General features: G+C 46.1%; 3 protein-coding genes across 9 annotated transcripts in view; 1 reads left to right on the forward strand and 2 right to left on the reverse strand.

The window, feature by feature from the left end:
* Positions 1 to 4,195, forward strand: part of Ift172 (intraflagellar transport 172) — a 44,153-nt gene extending 39,958 nt beyond the window's left edge. The window contains exons 48-49 of one of the 3 annotated variants that reach the window (XM_031356856.1): positions 110 to 221; positions 1,329 to 4,195. In XM_031356856.1, coding sequence (XP_031212716.1) covers positions 110 to 199 — 90 coding nt within the window. In that variant the 3' untranslated portion in view covers positions 200 to 221; positions 1,329 to 4,195. Of the gene's footprint in view, positions 1 to 109; positions 256 to 1,328 lie in introns of those variants that run through there. The other 2 variants (XM_031356855.1, XM_031356854.1) reach the window with 2 other exon arrangements.
* Krtcap3 (keratinocyte associated protein 3) lies at positions 202 to 1,910 on the reverse strand. 4 transcript variants are annotated; one of them, XM_031356868.1, is made up of 7 exons: positions 1,752 to 1,910; positions 1,470 to 1,654; positions 1,326 to 1,385; positions 999 to 1,205; positions 759 to 893; positions 527 to 653; positions 202 to 319 (listed from the first exon to the last, which is right to left on the reverse strand). In XM_031356868.1, exons 1-6 carry the CDS (start codon positions 1,804 to 1,806, stop codon positions 546 to 548), a joined length of 750 nt encoding a protein of 249 aa, XP_031212728.1. In that variant the 5' UTR covers positions 1,807 to 1,910; the 3' UTR covers positions 202 to 319; positions 527 to 545. The 4 variants fall into 4 exon arrangements, with proteins under 4 accessions (XP_031212728.1, XP_031212727.1, XP_031212726.1 ...); XM_031356867.1 differs by lacking the exon at positions 202 to 319 and adding an exon at positions 334 to 439; XM_031356866.1 differs by lacking the exon at positions 202 to 319 and adding an exon at positions 338 to 443.
* On the reverse strand, positions 2,002 to 12,466 carry Nrbp1 (nuclear receptor binding protein 1). 2 transcript variants are annotated; one of them, XM_031356860.1, is made up of 19 exons: positions 12,349 to 12,466; positions 9,607 to 9,835; positions 9,311 to 9,433; positions 9,040 to 9,141; positions 8,596 to 8,685; positions 8,162 to 8,202; positions 7,721 to 7,815; positions 7,225 to 7,248; positions 6,130 to 6,213; positions 5,785 to 5,843; positions 5,534 to 5,632; positions 3,884 to 4,016; positions 3,569 to 3,674; positions 3,423 to 3,473; positions 3,194 to 3,329; positions 2,958 to 3,011; positions 2,812 to 2,875; positions 2,613 to 2,668; positions 2,003 to 2,538 (listed from the first exon to the last, which is right to left on the reverse strand). In XM_031356860.1, the coding sequence occupies exons 2-19, from the start codon at positions 9,814 to 9,816 to the stop codon at positions 2,434 to 2,436; spliced, it is 1,632 nt and encodes a 543-aa protein (XP_031212720.1). In that variant the 5' UTR covers positions 9,817 to 9,835; positions 12,349 to 12,466; the 3' UTR covers positions 2,003 to 2,433. The 2 variants fall into 2 exon arrangements, with proteins under 2 accessions (XP_031212721.1, XP_031212720.1); XM_031356861.1 differs by lacking the exon at positions 7,225 to 7,248 and having other exon boundaries at positions 2,002 to 2,538; positions 12,349 to 12,465.
* Positions 12,467 to 17,618: the final 5,152 nt, after the last annotated feature.

The raw sequence follows: 17,618 nt of genomic DNA on the forward strand, positions 1-17,618 counted from the left end.
CAAGGAAATGGGGGGCGGGGGGAGCACTGCAAACAGGATTCTCAAAAACCTGCTCCTCATGACAGCCAGGAGCTAATGGTTCCTCTCCTGCTCTCCACTTTGCTCACAGACCTCTCACAGCCCAGTGTGCCAGGATGTGCTCAAATTCATCAGCCAGTGGTGTGGCGGGCTCCCCAGCACCAGCTTTTCCTTTCAGTGACTGGTGCAGCCGAGAAGTTTCGGTCTGTTCCCCATTAAAGTTCTGTGAGTAGGGGAGACTGCTGCATTCTTTGCTCAACATCTCTCCACCACAGCACATTGTCCTTTACTCTAAAAATAACTGTAATCAGGCAGGAGACAAAATACAAGTTCTTTTATTACAATTATTTATACCACCCTAGGGTCGGGGGGCCCCTTTCATAGTAGAAAACCCCTGTGGGACTTCGCCTCAGAAGAACACCTGCCTGACAAAGAAAAGAGCCAACCTGAGTCAGAGAGCAAGCAACGCAGCAGAAGGCTAGTCCCAGTCCCCAAGAATGCATCCTACCCCAGGGCCTTCGCCTGTCCTAAATCCAGGTTTTCTGTAAGGCCTGAAAATCCTGATGGTAGTGGAGCAGCTGCACATTTTCCCGCCTTTTACACTCAGGAAGTTCAAGCTCTGTCAGTTTCTGCAGCTGCACGAAAGGAGGGAGTTCAGTAATTGGGCCTTAAACGACACACCAGCTCCTTTTCAACACAACCAGGGTATGGAATGAGCTTTTCCTGCTTCTCTTCCTTACCTGTCCCTGCAACCCTTCCTTCCTGCAGGGCCCAATTCCCCGAAGCGTGAGTGCAGCCACACAACAGTAACCAGAAAGAGCAGCCTCGGCTGCAGACATGAACAGAGAAGGGATCCAGAGAGCCAAAGCTGTATCCTAAAACCCAAAGTAACAAAGAGTACTAGGCCTTGGAATGAGGCAGGAGCGGCACACATGCAAGGGTGAGGGTTACAGTTTCTCCAATAGCAAGAATAAGCTCACATAAATTCTTGTGGGATCAAAGGAGCAGTCGGTGTGTCCGGGCCCCTGGTCCAGCGGTATAGAATGATCCATCAGTCCTGGATGGCAATCAGCAATAAGGCGGCGGCCACCATTGGCAATAGTGAGCGATACAGCCAGAAGGAGGCCCATGGAGCAGGCAGCAGACAAAAGCAGGTTCACCAAGGCCAGCGTCAGCAGGGTCCAGTGCTAGTGGAGTAGAAGACATGGGTAAACAGCCTGTTTGTTTCCCCATGATACTTCAGTTTCTCTATTTGAGGCTCCAAGCCCATTGGTAGTCTGCTGAGACACCTCCTTCACCCCTCTCACCAGTCTTGGGCGAAGAAGGTTCCTGGATGCCAAGAGGGCCACAAGTCCCACGGAAACGCTCTGCGGAAGCAACATGCCTGTGGCTTACTGGCTCTCAGCGCCCAGCCCAACCCGCCTTGCCTGTCCACCCTCCGCGACGCTCACCAGTAGTCCTGAACCCACAGAAATGACATTGGCTGTGGTGTACTCAGTAGTGACCGCGCCACGGGGGTTGGCTACGTGCCGCAGGACAGTACCGTGCAACACAGCTCCCACCAGAAGGTTCACGTGGCCCACGAGGATCAGCGCGAGTCCCACACGCATCAGCCGCCTGGGCCCTCGGGCGGCATCTGCAAAGTAGGGGGAGGGGCAGCCTTGCAGAGCGGGGCCACGGGCCCAGCCTCGGCCTGTGGGACCACAGGTGCGGATGAAAGCCGTACAACTTACCGAAAGCGCAGACGCGACAGCACCTCATCGTGGCCGCTCTGCCCCCTCCGCCCATGGACTCTACCTGGACCTGGCTTCGCCGGGACGCCGACCAGAGAGCGCGGCTTCCGCGCCGCCGCAGGCAGCTCCACCTGGGCCCGCCCCGCCCCTGACCAAAGGCCGGCCTCCAAGAGACCGCCCTACCTGGACCCGCCCCGCCCCCACCGGAGCGGCTGCGCCACCCACTGAACCGCAAGCACAACACAAGATGCTTTAGCAAAAAGTATACTTTATTACAGCAGCAACTGAGGCGATTCGAATGGCCCCCCGGGGCCACCCCTGCAGCACCACCTTTCTCTCCCGCCCATGCGCCCCAGCGGGATTGTAGAACTCAGCTCCCCCAGTGCCCATGGGCCTCCTGTCCACACAGGTAGGGCAGGAGCCAGCAGGTCAGCTACTAGCCCCCAGCTAGAAGGTGGCTGTTGAGAAGGCCCAGGCCCACGTCTGTGCAAAACAAGTAAACAAAGTGCAGAGGGGAGGAAGAGAAGGGAAGGGGCAGGATGATACTCAGCCAGGGAGCCCCTAAAGCCCTCCTGAATAATACGGGTGAGAAGGGTAATACTGACTGGGGAGAGGGGACAGGAGGACTGCAGCATGCCCAGGGACAGCCACAGCTTGGCTAGGGGCCTGGCTCAAGTGAGCTCTATGAGGAGACGGTGACAGCGGCTGAGTTGAGTGTGCTGTTCCTGGCAAAGTTGAACTTGTTGAGCGTCTCCTCCAGCAGAGAAGTCAGGCGGCTCTGATCAGCCTGGGGAAGAAGCTCAGTGAGGCAGGGCTGAGAGAAGACAGGGAGGCACCCAGAACAGAAGGCAGGACCCTTACCTCACTAATGAAGCCCAGCTGCACCAGCTCAGCTGCCAAGTCTGGTATGTTCTCATCTGACAGAAAAAGGGGGGAAGGGTGCGCTTGAGTACAATCTGGGAGGATCAGAAGCCCTGTAAAACTGTCCCTGTCCCTGGCATGTCCTCTCAAAGGATAAGGCTCACAGATCCTCCCTCCTCCAAAGAAAGGAGACACTCACTTGGCATCAGGTCACAGCTCAGGTGCCGGTTCAGTTTGTCCTCCAGCTTCAGCAAAAGTGTTAGCTAGAAAAAGGACAATCAGAATGAGGCTCCTCCTCCCCAGCAGGCTGTGTGGTCAGCCCTGTGAAGCCCACCGTGAGCTTACGTGGTGTTTGACTCCCTCCTCCACAGATTCGATGTTGCACTGCATCAGCACCACCTGAACAAGACAAACATGGAGGACGGTCTAGAGACTGCTCAGTAACACCAACACCTGAGATTTTCCAGCCCACAGAAGAAAACGGTGGCCAGCAGGCAGAAATACATTCCATACAGGACAATGCCTTGGCTAAGATGTCTCTACCCCCATGGCCAGAAATACAGTGCCACCAGAGTCCCCACCTTTCGTGTCTCCACTTCAGCTGGCTCAGGAGTTGGAATTTTGACAGAGGGGGGCACAACAGGCGATGTCACCTCCTCCTGCTGTGGCTGCTGAGGCCGAGGCAGCCCAAAGGCTGTCAAAGGGTAGATCCCATTCCTGATGGGAGATGACACAAGTCACCTGGACTCTGTAAAAGCTTCAAGACACCTGTCCCTACTTCCTCCCAGAAGCCTGCCCTCCCTCTCTTACCTGACATCTTCAAGGAATTTGTCTAATTCCAGGGCTGGTGACTGAGAGTACCTGGAAGAAAAAGTAAGCAGCATGAGACTCACTCTACAGAGCCTTGGGGGGCAGTGACCAGTCTATCCCTTTCAGACCCTCAGCTGCTTACTCACAAAGTCTGAACTGGTTCTCGTCCTGGCCCTGCAGGGATCTCAGCTAGTACAGCACTGGTATCCATGTTTTTGGTGATCTCCTCTAGAGCGTTCTCTGGGATCATGTCTGGTGGTATAATGGGGTGGAGTATTATGTAAGACAGACTTGTTTCACACTAGGCAGAGAGGACAGGGCAAAGAATCTCTTTGAAAACAGAAAACTAAAGACACCAAGCCAGTGATGGAGGCCCCACGCTGGATGAAAACTCCTAATAATCTTTGTATAGCATGGATTCAGTCCCAGGACCAATTCCTAGTACTGTCTAGGGGACTCACGTTGGTGTCCCACAATACAGTGAGCAGCAAGAAGTTTGAGTGAGGGCACTTCAAACAGTGCTGGGTGGAACAGAAGTTCTCGGGCTGTTGGTCTCTGAGCAGGCTCAGACTGCAGGCACTTTTGAATAAACTCCTGTAGGAGAACAAGAAACTGGAACAGGCATCTGGCAAGACTATTACATCTGTGTAACTTTCATTAGATTTAGCAAAGTGTTTCCTACATGCTTGGAATTCAAACTTATTGGGGAAACATTGATGCATTTCCTGATAGGGCTTTATATCTATATGGTAATGTATAAACTTATCTTAAGTCTTTCTGGTTTTTCCTTCTAGACATTTTGTTTTTCTAAGACAGGGTCTCATTATATGGCTTAAGCCACCTTAGAACTCACTGTATAACTGTATAGCTCAGGTTGTCTCTGAACTGGAAATCCTCCTACATCAGCCTCTGAAGTGCTGAGATTACAGGCATGAGCCACCATGCCTAGCTTTGGTATTACTTTTCTACTCTCCAACCACAACTGTGGTTTTGGAGATAAGGTCTGTCTGGGTAGCCCTGGTTGTCCTGGCCCTCACTTTGTAGACCACGCTGGCCTTGAACTCACAGAGATCTGCCTTCTAAGTGCTGGGATCAAGAGGTACACCATTACTGCCCACATTATATTTTTTTTTTCTTTAATGTTGAAACTTAGTATTTCTTTTTATTGTTTTTGTTTTTATTAGCTCATTCATGGCCAACTTTCTTGATCTTTGCCAAATTTGCCTTCCTAGACTTTTAGCAAACTATTATGGTCAGTGATATTCACCATCTTCTTTTGTCTCCCAAGCCTATTATCACAACTTCCTTTGTCTACAACTGCTGATTGCCCACGTTTTCTAACCATTCCACCTCCCTTTCTACCCTTTGGTCAAATCCCATGCCCACATGCTTTCTTACTTTCAGTTTTAAGGGACAACAAAGTCACACACCTGATCTTTCACCTAATAATCCCACCCTAATGTGAACTAGAATCTGGATCACTCTTAACTCTTCCATTAGATCTTCTTGCTCCTCACTACTGTGTCTGGTTAACATTAACTGTTCCTTCCTCATTTTGTTTCTGAGACAGGGTCTAATGTAGCCCAGGCTAGCCTTGAACCAACCCTATGTAGGGGAGGATTACCTTGAACTCCTGATCCTTCTATCTCTACCTCCCAAGCGCTAGGCTTATAGATGTATTGCCTCCATGCCTGACCTAACTGTTCTGGTTCAGACTATCCTGTCTCACTATAGTTAAGCTACATAGTGACTCATAATTCCTTCATCCTTTAAATCTCAGCTCATTAAACATAAAATCCCAAATGACTAGTTTGATATGTAAATGCCAAGATATTGTATAAGAGTGTATAGCAGCAGCCTGAGGTAACCACCCAATCAGTTCTCCTTTATGTAGAGACACTTAATGAGCAAACAATTTTTAACTTCCATACTACCTATCTGAACCCTTACCTGTGTGCCTAGAATCAAGAGTTTCTCACAGGAAAAGTGTAGTTTATTCTTTTCTATTTTGATTCTCTTCTTTTACTCTTAGAACATTTGGGACCTCTTGAGAAGTACAATAAACTTGAAAGTCAGTTAAGGAGGGACGTTGATCCCAATTTGAGTCTTACCCTCTGTAGTGAGTCTTCTAGTAGCTGGATGGCACTGCTGATGGCTTCCTGTGGCACATAGGAGGACTCACCATTGCCCTGAATCTCCAGCACTGCCATCTGTAGTGAGGAAAAACCCAAAGGAACAACTGAGATCTAAGACACAAACCCACAAACCCAGTGCTCCCACAACCCCTTCCCCAAGAACAACACTCCCTTTCCATGTTCTGATCTCATGCTTTCTCTCTCCTGTCCCTCATAGGTCTCCTCACCTCCAGTGCACACATGCCAAAGGAGTAGATGTCCACTGCTGTTGTCACGTTTGTGACTTCTAGAGAAAACAGATAGTTATTAGGAGAGAGAATGGTTTGGGGGGTGGGGGGACAAGCAGCAGAGAAACTTTAAAAATACAATACATGCAAGTCCAGAGAGCTAACCTTTTTGTTATATTATCCCTGTATCTCACTCAGGTTATAAAGTATAAAACCAAGATTTGGGGTGGCTCTGGCAGGGGTTGATCTTTCAGGGAGGGAGTAGGTGGAGGGGCACAATCTGTCTGAGGGACTTTTTTTTAAAGCTGAGTCTGAGAACGGGGCAGAGAGACAAGGCTACCTCACCTCCATACTCTGGTGCAAAAAAGTGTAGATTCTTCTGTTCTTCCCGGCAAGTCTTCACATGATTGTTGATAGTGTCAGGAGCCACTAGGAGTAGGGAGACACTCACAATCTAAGCACCACCACCACCAAAGCATGATCTTACTCTATAGAGTGTCTCCAAAAGCCACTTTTCTCCTGAAGCCTCCTTTCTAATACTCAATAGACACGAACTATCACTTTCCCAATCCTGAGCTAGACTACATATAAACACCACCTAGATTCCCTTTCTGCAGCCTTTATTTCTCATCTAAGGTACCTTAACTGAGAAACAACAAAGTCTGTGCACTCTACAAACAGACACTGAGGGCTGTAGGCTCATCAGGTAACACAGTCAAAGGAAAACCTTTCACATGGCACCTGCTCATCTTTTCAAAGTCCCAGATCTATGAAATCCACAGCCCCACAAAAATGCTAATTTTAATGCACTCATCCACCCTGCAATTAACATAAAAGTACAGGCAGCCCTTCCTACTATGAGACAACTAGAGACCTCATAAACCGGGATAAGAAAGGCAAAGCAGTATTAACATAGATCCAAGGAGCTAGCCTCTTCCTTACCCATCTGTGATGAATGAAACTTCAAACAAAAAAACCCAAAAACCTCCAAAGTGAACGAATACCCTAAAATCAGTTTTACTTTTTAATCTACCAAAACTTTTTAGACCCTCATCTAAAACCTTATTATTCCTCAACAACACCTACCGCAAGACTGAACAAGGAACCAGGGCCAGGCCTAAGCTGGACTCACTCTGATCATAACAATGACTACAAATCACAGAGAATCTAGGAGTACAGTATGATTTAGGGAGCCAGCCTGATGATGAAGGGGATATGACTCTTAAGAGGAAGTGTCCAGCTAGGCAGAATCCACAGGAAACAAGCAGGTTACAAAGGGGCAAGCAGGTGGAGGGCTGGCAGGGCAAAAGCTAAGCAGGCATAATTAGGCACAGGAAGCAGGGAACAGGCCTTGCTCCCACGACTGCATGCACTGGGCAGCCGCAGAGGGAGCAAAGGGAGCACAAACAGAGCCCCAAATGGGGCAGAGGGAGCTCTCACCATTAGCAAAAATCCTATGAAAGACTGTTGGGAACAGAGCAGCCCGTAAGCGGGAGGGAGGAAAACAGAGAAAAGTTGTGAGCGATGGAACAGCCAAGCCCCAGACAAATGGTAACCACACACAGACACGGCACACAGAAATGTCACTGCACACAAATACACAGCAAATGAAAACACTCACAGCAGGCAGTCTGGAACCTCTTTGGTAGGGTGTGGCCCGAAGGGCTAGAGTCAGACCTCATATCCATCTCTTGCCCTTTCCCAGCCTCTTATCAACTTCTCTGTATTATTCCAAAATTCTCTCCAAGAAGTACAAGATTGTATATCCTAACCCATTTCCACTAATTGATCTCTCTATGAATTACCTCTACTAAAAGCCTATCTATTATCACCAGCTCATACCTCAAAATTTGCTGTTCTCCCATGCCTTTTATCTTACCCCCATGGTTCCCAAATTCCCGAGGCTCCCCTGCCCAGAATCTCTCCCTCCCCTCACCAGAGCCAATCTTGATGAGTCCGTTGTGCTGGATGAAGATGGTGTCACAGGTCAGGTTCCCATGGATGATGGGAGGGTCACAGGAGTGCAGGTAGCTGTGGGGGCACTGGGCTGTTAGAGGGGCCACTAGGAAATTAAGGGCAGGGGGAACCCAAGGGTTAAGAGGAGTAAGGGCCAGCTCTCCTCCTCATAACGATAATCCCTATACTCTGACTCTCCATTATGCCAGGTATCTTAAGTAAGATAAGCACTAGGAGAAAAGACTGGGATATTGATGGTTAGGATATCAGGAGGACCCCACAAGGGGGCCTAATCTTGTCAGCATGTGACTCAAAGAAACTGGGGAGAGGTAGAATAGAAAAACAGAGTAGTGCCTTGCAATGTGTGTAAGGAACTAAACCAGGAGAGATTGGGGGGAAAAACTAACCAGATGTTACCTACCTTAGGGCAGAGAGGATCTGTGTACACCAGCGTTTCCAAGCCTGGAAAAGAGTTTGGTCCCAGGATCAGCAGAAATATTCCGTCCCTCCCCCTTACCCTTTCTTTCTCTTTCTTCCTTTTTCTCTTTCTTTCTCCCCCTCTTTCCTTCACCCCTTTCTACCTACCCCCTTTTTGCACGGTTTACACACACACACACACACATATACACACAGAGCACGCCTTCAGTATCCTGAAACTATGTAGACCACACTGGCCTCAAACTGTGCCTTCTGAATCAAAGGCATACAACAAATACCAAACCACAACTCCTGATACTTTCCTCTCTTAGCCTTCCCACTCGTCCTTGCTATCCCTCCCTAATTGGCTTCATAATTTCCACCATCTTTTTAAACCCCTAAACAAAGCCTAAAACTATGTCTAGCTCTTCTTCGTACCTTTTCATTCATAGTCTTGTGGTTCTTTTTGGTCTTCTTCAGAAACTGCTTAAGACTCCCAGAGGACATGTATTCTGTGATGAAAATCACCTAGGGAAGCAAAGCACTTACTAGTAAGGCTTTATACTAGAAATGATCTCTAACCTGGTGACATTTACACCAGATACATACTAAATTGTGTTTTTCAACTTTCCTTTTCTTTAGTATCACTTTTCTTAGGCTTAAGAGCACAATGAGAAGAAAGAAGCAAGCAAATGTGTACTTCCTTCCCATCTTTACTGGGAAACACTACAGGTGTCAGATGATACCCTACTCTCCCTGCCACAGTAGCAGATTTTAGTTCTTGTGTCAAAATTACCTAGTTTCAACTTCTGAATGTGAAATGGACAATATATGCACCTGCTCTCTGGCAAATTGAGGAAACTTTAGGCAAAAAAATCTTACCCTAGCCTTGTTCTCTTTAACATCAGCCCAATACTTGTGAAACTTAACAATGTTAAGATGTTCCAGCTGAATCAGATTATCAAACACTGCTCGGACCTTCTCCTGGAGCAAGGGAGACAGAGTGACAAGAATTCACACATCATTGTAATAACATGAAAAGCCATTCCCTACCCCTCCCCAGGGATGATCTAACCATGAAAGCCCTCCTCACAGTCACTTTCCCAACAACAACAACAGCTACTTAAATAGGCCCCCAGGCCTCATCACCTACCTCCTGTAGTTTGTAGTTCTTTCGTTCAGAGAACTGTACCTCATTCCACACAACCTCCACACCTTCTTCTGTATCCATGGCCAGGTATGCACTGTCAATACCTGGTACATTACGCTGATTCACCTGAGAAGCAATTCAAGTGGAATTAAGGTACTTCAAGAAGCTGCCATTTTAGTATTCCATATGATCATCTTCCAGTCCTGCCCTACTCATGTCCATTCTGTTCTTCTGGACAGCTACTCTAGTTCTCACCGCTTACAATTTACTCTCCCAGAACTCCATCACCACTACCTCACCTCTTCTCGCCTCTTCTGCCAGCGCCCACAGGGTGATTCTTCCAAGATCTCAGACTCATCTTCACTTTCTTCTTCTTCCTCGGGAGAAGCAGCTGAAGTTGTAGAGGTCACAGGAGGTGACACAGAAGTCAGGCCAGGAGCTGAAGATGAGGATTCTACCTTTGGGTCTGAGCCACTGCTGACTACTGTCTGGGACTCCCCTTCCGACATGCTGGAATGAACACTCAGCCTGCATTTGTTGGGCAAAGTCAGAAAACAATGGTCAAAAACAGATGTATAAAACTTTAGTAGTCTTAACTTCATCTTCATCCTTAAAAATACATCTTTCTGTTTCCTTTAAATCTAAAATCAAATTTACTCTTACCTAAATACTGAAATGTGAATGACTCTCCGGTTTCTAGAAGACAAGTTACCTTAGTTGAAGACCACCCAGAAGTGCCAAACACACGAGACTAATGACAATATAGTCCACTTTAGTCAAACCCAAATATACAATAAAATCTGGTGACCCATTCCCTCTCAGCAAAGTGTTGCAATTAATATATTTCCCATTGGCTCTCTACAGGCCTCAATTTTGAGTATGCTCAAGAAATAGGGCGTACAGGCATTACTCAGAGCAGATGACTCTAGACTCTAAAATGTCCCACTGAGACACACAGCCCTATGGGTCTATACCATCTTAACCAACTAGCCAAAACTCCCAAGGGTGACTTATCTGACTAGACCAATAGTGACATTATCCATCTTTCCTAAATATAGGTAGAAGCAGACTTTGGGCCAAGTGACCGGCAGGCGTGACTTCTATCTCTAATGACACATTTTCCTTATGATGTGTGAGAGTGGCAAGTGGGTATTGTTTAACAACATTTCTTTTCATTTACTCACTGAAATGTTTAGTAACATTTGTAGGTTATTATAGGTCATATACTGGGAGGGTGCTTGAGATAGATCAGTGAATTAAGATGCCTGCACTTAACTAAGCACAAATTCAAAAACAAAAAAAATATCAAAGACCTTATGTTTCCAGCTTTCCTTTCATTTGCATTTCTCAAAGGCTCTGACTTTTCCACTCTCTGAGGCTCTAGATCTGATACCAGTTACCTCCTTCAGGAGCAAATAATTCAAGCTATAGTTTTTATAGGGAAAGTATTAAGCAATAACATTTCTACGGGGGCAGAGTTGCTTTAAGAAAAACCTAAGTTTCTAATTAACCCATACCAAAAAAAAAAAAAAAAGATAATCAAATGAACACAGACTGTAAAAAACCTGAACTTTAATTTCTTTCTTTCTTTTTTTTTTCCCCCCAAGACAAGGTTTCTCTGTGTAGCCCTGGCTGTCCTGGAACTCACTCTATAGACCAGGCTGGCCTCGAATCCTGAAGTCCTCCTGCCTCTGCCTCCCAAGTGCTGGGATTAAAGGCGTGCGACACCACCGTCTGGCTCCCACTTTAATTTCTAAGAAAAGTTCTTGCCTACCCTAGAAAGTCTCTTCAGTCTGCCTAGACAGCTATTAGTTTCCTGCATGTCTTAATAAACCAATAAAAAAGACGAATTAAGGATCACTTTTTCCTCCGTTCCCTATCAAGGAGCTAAGAAAATAATAAAGTCTGTTTCAGCTACATTGACACGATGTACATCCAATCTCAACGGATAAGTGAAATTCTAGCGAGATACAGCAGAAGATACTCTAGAATGTCAAAGCTGTAGAATCTAAAACTACTGGACCAAGGACACAGACAGCCCCTCCACAGGGCACTTGGAGAGATGAACTGTCACCAGAGACAAACATCTAGAAGGTACATTTCCCTCTCCAGCCATGTCCCAGGAGGTAAAACAAGAGCAGTGCCTAAAGATTTCCAAGCACTCCCGCAACAGATGCAGAAACTTGTGCAACACTGGGGGATCTGCCTCAGGGCTGCTGGCAGTTTTAACAGGGATCACTATGGAAAAGCTCATTTGCATCGGTGAGGGTTATCTCCTCGAAGCCTCTAACTACCCTGAGGGCGCATGGTACAGTCACTCCGGGGCATTGTCTATCAGCTCGCGAAGTTGTTCTCCCTCCCAGCTTTCAGTATTAGTTGAAAGCCCTCTGCACATCATCCCGCCTAGCTCGCAGCCACAGGCAGCTCCGAGAAAACCCAGAAGGCCTCTGAGGTCAGCAGAACTGCTCAGTACGAGAGAATGCAAGCTCGGAGGTAGGAGGCCCTCAGTTTGTCAACACTCCAACAGGTCGCCCGGCCAGTGTCTGGAAGGAAGCAGCGGCGGCGGGCAGATAGTGGCCCGCCAGGAGACGGAGAGCCACAGCCACCTCGTCAAAGGCCGGCTCAGCCGCGCCGTCAGGCCGCAGGCCACGCCCCCGCGCTCAGCGCGCCGCCCCGCGAGCAGGCTGGGCCCGGACGCCGCGCTTCCTTCCGCAAGCCCTCCGGCCCGGGCCCCCGCCCCGCCCCCGCCCGCCCCGCCTCTCGCGGCCAGAGTTCCAAGAGAACGCCGGGGCCCCCCGACCCGCGCCCGCAGAATTCCGGGCCGCCGCGGCCACGCCGAAGACACCAGGAGGGCGGGCGGCGCCCTGGGGCCAAGGTGGCCCCTCAGCTGCGACGGGCCGGGCTAGGTCGGGCCTGACTCCCGAGAGAGCAGGGCCACCCGACAGCACCCGCCCGCCGCATCCCGCCGGCCCGCGGCTCGGGGTGATCCTGCCGCCCTTCCGCGAGCCCCTCCCTCCAAGGCCTCTCTCTCCGGAGCTCACCTCCCGACTCCGCGCCCGCAGCCTGCGCCTCAGCTCCAGCTCGGGTTCCGGGGCCTCGGATCGCAGCGACTCCCTCACAGCTGCGCTCCGCAGCGCAACCGAACTGCGGGCCCCGCCCTCGCGGCGTCCGGACCAACAGTGGGCGGTGCCGCACCGCCGCCAGGTTTCCATTGGACAGGGCGGCGGGGGGCGGTTCCCACAGACCGGCGCTCTCCAGGCAGTCTCCTGCCGCGTCTCCTCCCCTTGCGGGGTTCCGGCGGACAGCCTGTCGGCGTTGTCTTCTTGTGTCTCTGTCCATCCTCCTCCTAGTCGAGGTGCCCCCAAGTAATTCTGCCGGACGAAAGGAAGGCCTCTCTCTTCTTGAAAGCGCCATGACAGTCCTAATCCTCCGAAAAGACAAAAGGAACGGAAGACGCCGCCTCTCAATCCGAGGAACGAACCCACCCACATTCCCCTTTTGGGAAAGAGACAGTGCACAGGTCATCAAATTTTCAGAAAGCTTTTTTTTTTAATCGCTTAACATGAAAACTAGTAGTTACTGATTTGCATAACATTATTTACCTGATTCAAAACCTGATTCGACCCACATAAGGGAGAACTCATTGAAATTATCCAGTGATAGTTGGCAAATTTGAAAAAAAAAAAAAAACAAAACAAAAAAGTTACTCAAATTTAAGTTGACATGAGCCCAAAATAGGATCCGAAGTAAAAAGATCCATCAAAACTATCCTTGAAAAGGTATTTGGAAAGAATTTACATTGGCTGTGAGTTAGTATAAAGAATTATAATATATTCTGGGTAAGCCATTGATCTTGGAAACTTAAAGGCAGAATTTAAGAGATGAAAATTCATGCTACCATTATCAAAGAAGAAGGATGATTCATCTGAATCTGAGAATGTCACCATCACCAGTTTTACTGTCCTTAAAGGAACTAGTTAATCCCTAGTTCACCTGTTCAGGCAGAAATCCTGTAAAGACTCATTTGTCCTCATCTCTTCACTTTAAAATGCTTGCTTTAAAAACTGAAATTTCAACAATGCCAGGCAGATCTCTGGGAATTCAAGGCCAACCAGGGCTACATAGTGGGACTCTACCTCAAAAACAAAAACCAGCCGGGCAGTGGTGGTGCACGCCTTTAATCCCAGCATTTGGGAGGCAGAGGCAGGTGGAGTTCAAGGCCAGCCTGGTCTACAGAGTGAGTTCCAGGACAGCCAGGGTTATACAGAGAAACCCTGTCTCCAAAAACAAAAACAAAACAAAAAAACAACAACAAACAAACAAACAAAACCAACTAACAACTTTTTTTTTCACCCGGCATAGTAGTACATACCTGAAATTCTATCACTCAGTAGGTTAATGCCATGTGTTCAAGGTCAGCACAAGCGATAGAGCAACACTGTGTTAAGACAAAATAGAATTCTGATGTTGGATTAAAAGATGCACTTACCTAAAATGTATAGCACACCGTTTCCAAGTTTGTTCTAGTCTCAAAGAGGGTACTCGTCCTCTCCAAATTAGCCTTTCTGCCTCCTGGGCACCAAAGCAATCGGACTCCTGAACCATGGCAACCATTCATTACATATCTGTTCATGCTACTTTAGTTCCTATTATTTTCTGTCAGTACTATCAGCCTTTGAACTTCAACTAGCTATTTCAAATGTGCACAGAGGATCATTTGGCAACCTCATTTTCTGTTATTCTCTCATGTGTACTTAAAATAGTCAACTGCTGCCTACATTTTTACCACTTCACTTATGTTTTTTGTTTACAAAAGTAATAACTACTAGCCAGATAATGGTTGTGCATGCCTTTAATCCCAGCAATCTGGAGGCAGAGGCAGGTGGATATCTCTGCACTTGTAGCCAGCCTGGTCTACAGAGCAAGTTCCAGGACAGCCAGGGCTACAAAGAGAAACCCTGTCTTGGAAAAACCAAATGCAAACAAAAAAGTAATGGATGCTTATTATAAAAACTCAGAAATTAGCTTGACTGTGGCCCAAGCCTTTAATCTTTAATCTCAGGACTCAGGAGGCAGAGGCAGGAGGATCTCTTGAGTTCAAGGCTAGCCTGGTCAATAGAGTGCATTCTAGGACAGCCAGGTCTACACAGAGAAACCATATGTGGGAAAAACAAAACAAAAATAAGAAAGAAATGGCTATGGAGACAGAGCCTAGCAATCAAGAGCACTCTCTGCTCTCGTAGATAACCCTGGGTTGGTTGCGAGGAGGGTTTTTTTTTCACCACCCTCCAATATAATTCCCACATCATCAACCTCATACATTATTCAATCACTCAAACTATCTACACTAACTAATTCAATTTTGCCTCAACTATCAATCAATCATACAAAAGATAACTCCATCAAAAGCCCAACAATCAAAAAATTAAAAAACAACCAACTAGAACCCCAAGTCTCAGGGAACTCCTCAGTAGACATAGCCATTGTATATCCAAACACAACTATTATACCACCCAAATAAATTAAAAACACCAACAAACCTAAAAATGAGCCCCCAAACCCTAAAATTATAAAACAACCAACAAACCCACTAACAATTAAACCTAAACCTCCATAAATAGGCGAGGGTTTCAACGCTAACCCAAGACAACCACCCAAAAATACTAAACTTAAAATAAAAATATAATTATTCATTATTTCTACACAGCACATAACTGTGACTAATGACATGAAAAATCATCGTTGTAATTCAACTATAGAAACCCTCAATGACAAACATCCGAAAAACTCACCCACTACTCAAAATTATTAACCACTCATTCATTGACTTACCTGCCCCATCCAATATTTCATCATGATGAAATTTCGGCTCACTATTAGGAATCTGCCTAATAATTCAAATCATTACAGGCCTATTCCTGGCAATACACTACACATCAGATACTATAACAGCATTCTCATCAGTAACACATATTTGCCGAGACGTTAACTACGGATGAGTGATCCGATATTTACACGCAAATGGAGCATCAATATTTTTTTATCTGCTTGTTCCTTCATGTAGGACGAGGAATATATTATGGATCCTACACATTCACGGAAACATGAAATATTGGAGTAATCCTACTTTTTGCAGTAATAGCAACCACATTCATAGGCTATGTACTTCCATGAGGACAAATATCATTCTGAGGAGCAACAGTTATTACAAACTTACTCTCAGCAATTCCATACATTGGAACCACACTAGTAGAATGAATTTGAGGGGGATTCTCAGTAGATAAAGCTACACTAACACGCTTTTTTGCATTCCACTTTATCCTCCCATTCATTATCGCAGCCCTAGTCATTGTCCACCTTTTATTCCTTCACGAAACAGGCTCTAATAACCCAACGGGCTTAAACTCTGACTCAGATAAAATCCCATTCCACCCGTACTATACAATTAAAGACATCCTTGGGGCTATCATAATAATTACACTCCTAATGATACTAGTACTATTCTCCCCAGACTTACTAGGAGATCCCGATAACTACACACCAGCTAACCCACTCAACACCCCTCCCCATATCAAACCAGAATGATACTTCCTCTTTGCCTACGCCATCCTTCGATCTATCCCCAATAAACTAGGAGGGGTGCTAGCCCTAATCCTTTCAATCTTAGTCCTAGCACTAATACCCCTACTCCACACCTCAAAACAATGAAGCCTTACATTTCGTCCAATTACACAAACTCTTTACTGAATCTTAGTAGCAAACCTACTAGTACTAACTTGAATTGGAGGACAACCAGTAGAACATCCATTTATCGTTATTGGCCAACTAGCATCAATCAGTTACTTCTCCATTATCCTTATTCTAATACCAATCTCAGGAATTATTGAAGATAATTTACTCAAATGAAACCTATGCCCTAATAGTATAAATCATTACTCTGGTCTTGTAAACCAAAAATGAAGAACTAATCTTCTTAGGGCATCAAGAAGAAGGAAAATCTCCCCACCATCAACACCCAAAGCTGACATTCTTGCTAAACTACTTCTTGACGTACATAAAATTATTTAGTACATTAAAACATTTATGTATATCGTACATTAAATTATTTTCCCCAAGCATATAAGCAAGTATCCTTCATTAATGTAACAAGACATAAACTGTACCCTCACATTAAATTCTTAACAACATGTCTATTATTACTACACATTTAATTAATGTTTCTAAGACATATCTGTGTTATCTTACATACACCATTTCCGTCATAAACCTTTCTCTTCCATATGACTATCCCCTCCCACATTTGGTCTCAATTTCTACCATCCTCCGTGAAACCAACAACTCGCCCACCAATGCCCCTCTTCTCGCTCCGGGCCCATTCAACTTGGGGGTAGCTATACTGAAACTTTATCAGACATCTGGTTCTTACTTCAGGGCCATCAAATGCGTTATCACCCATACGTTCCCCTTAAATAAGACATCTCGATGGTACGGGTCTAATCAGCCCATGCCCAACATAACTGTGGTCTCGCACATTTGGTATTTTTAACTTTTCGGATGCCTTCAATCAACATAGCCGTCAAGGCATGAAGACCAGCCCAACGTCTAACCGAACCAACGTTTAAGGGTCATTTATCCACATAACCAAACCTCGGAAAACATTTTTATTAATGCTTGAATGACATATAATTATACCAAACCCCTTTACCCCCTAAAAATGCCAAACCCCAAAAACATTAAAGCTCCTGCCCAGTCGCAGCTTCCCAATGGCAGCTCCAGTGTGAGAAAATCTGGCACCCTCTTTTGGCCTCCATGGAACCTAGGCATGCATATGGTGCACACACCTATACGTAAGCAAACACTCATAAGAATCATAAGCATTAAGATAAATCTTTTGAGCTGGGTGTATGGCTCTTGCGGATAATCTCAGCACTCATGAGCCAGAGACAGGAGGATCTCTGCATTAGAGGCCAGCCTAGTTTGCAGAGCTCACTCCAGAACTGGGGAATTCCAGGGAAACAATGTCTCAGTAATATAGCAACCAAATAAACCTTTGTTTAAAGCCACTAAAAACCAGGAGTCTCAAAAATATTTCAGTATAATATATATGTATATATGTATGTATGTATGTACATAGTAACTTTTATGAACCAGGCACTATTTTTTTTTGTTTTGTTTTATTTAGTGTGTGTCCAATAAGCATGTTGCTGGTCCTCAGACAGCTTATGTTAATTTAATACCCAACAATCACATACTATTTTTTTTCTTTCTTTCTTTCTTTCTTTTTTTTTTTTTTTTTTTTTTTTTTTTTTTT

This window comes from Mastomys coucha, unplaced genomic scaffold (assembly GCF_008632895.1).
Source record: "Mastomys coucha isolate ucsf_1 unplaced genomic scaffold, UCSF_Mcou_1 pScaffold6, whole genome shotgun sequence".
NCBI lineage: Eukaryota > Metazoa > Chordata > Mammalia > Rodentia > Muridae > Mastomys > Mastomys coucha.

Bases quoted from the DNA above. Each gene is read 5' to 3' on its own strand.
- Krtcap3 (XM_031356868.1), bottom strand. From the start codon at position 1,806: ATGGGCGGAGGGGGCAGAGCGGCCACGATGAGGTGCTGTCGCGTCTGC. The intron at 1,386-1,469 runs GTGAGCGTCGCG...TTGCTTCCGCAG, and splicing joins CTGTGGGTTCAGGACTACTG to AGCGTTTCCGTGGGACTTGT. The intron at 894-998 runs GTGAGCTTATTC...TTTGGGTTTTAG, and splicing joins TTGATCCCACAAGAATTTAT to GATACAGCTTTGGCTCTCTG.
- Nrbp1 (XM_031356860.1), bottom strand. From the start codon at position 9,816: ATGTCGGAAGGGGAGTCCCAGACAGTAGTCAGCAGTGGCTCAGACCCA. The intron at 8,203-8,595 runs GTACGAAGAAGA...ACTCTTTTCCAG, and splicing joins ACAAGACTATGAATGAAAAG to GCTTGGAAACGCTGGTGTAC. The intron at 3,330-3,422 runs GTAAGAGAGGGA...ATCTCCCATCAG, and splicing joins AAATTCCTTGAAGATGTCAG to GAATGGGATCTACCCTTTGA.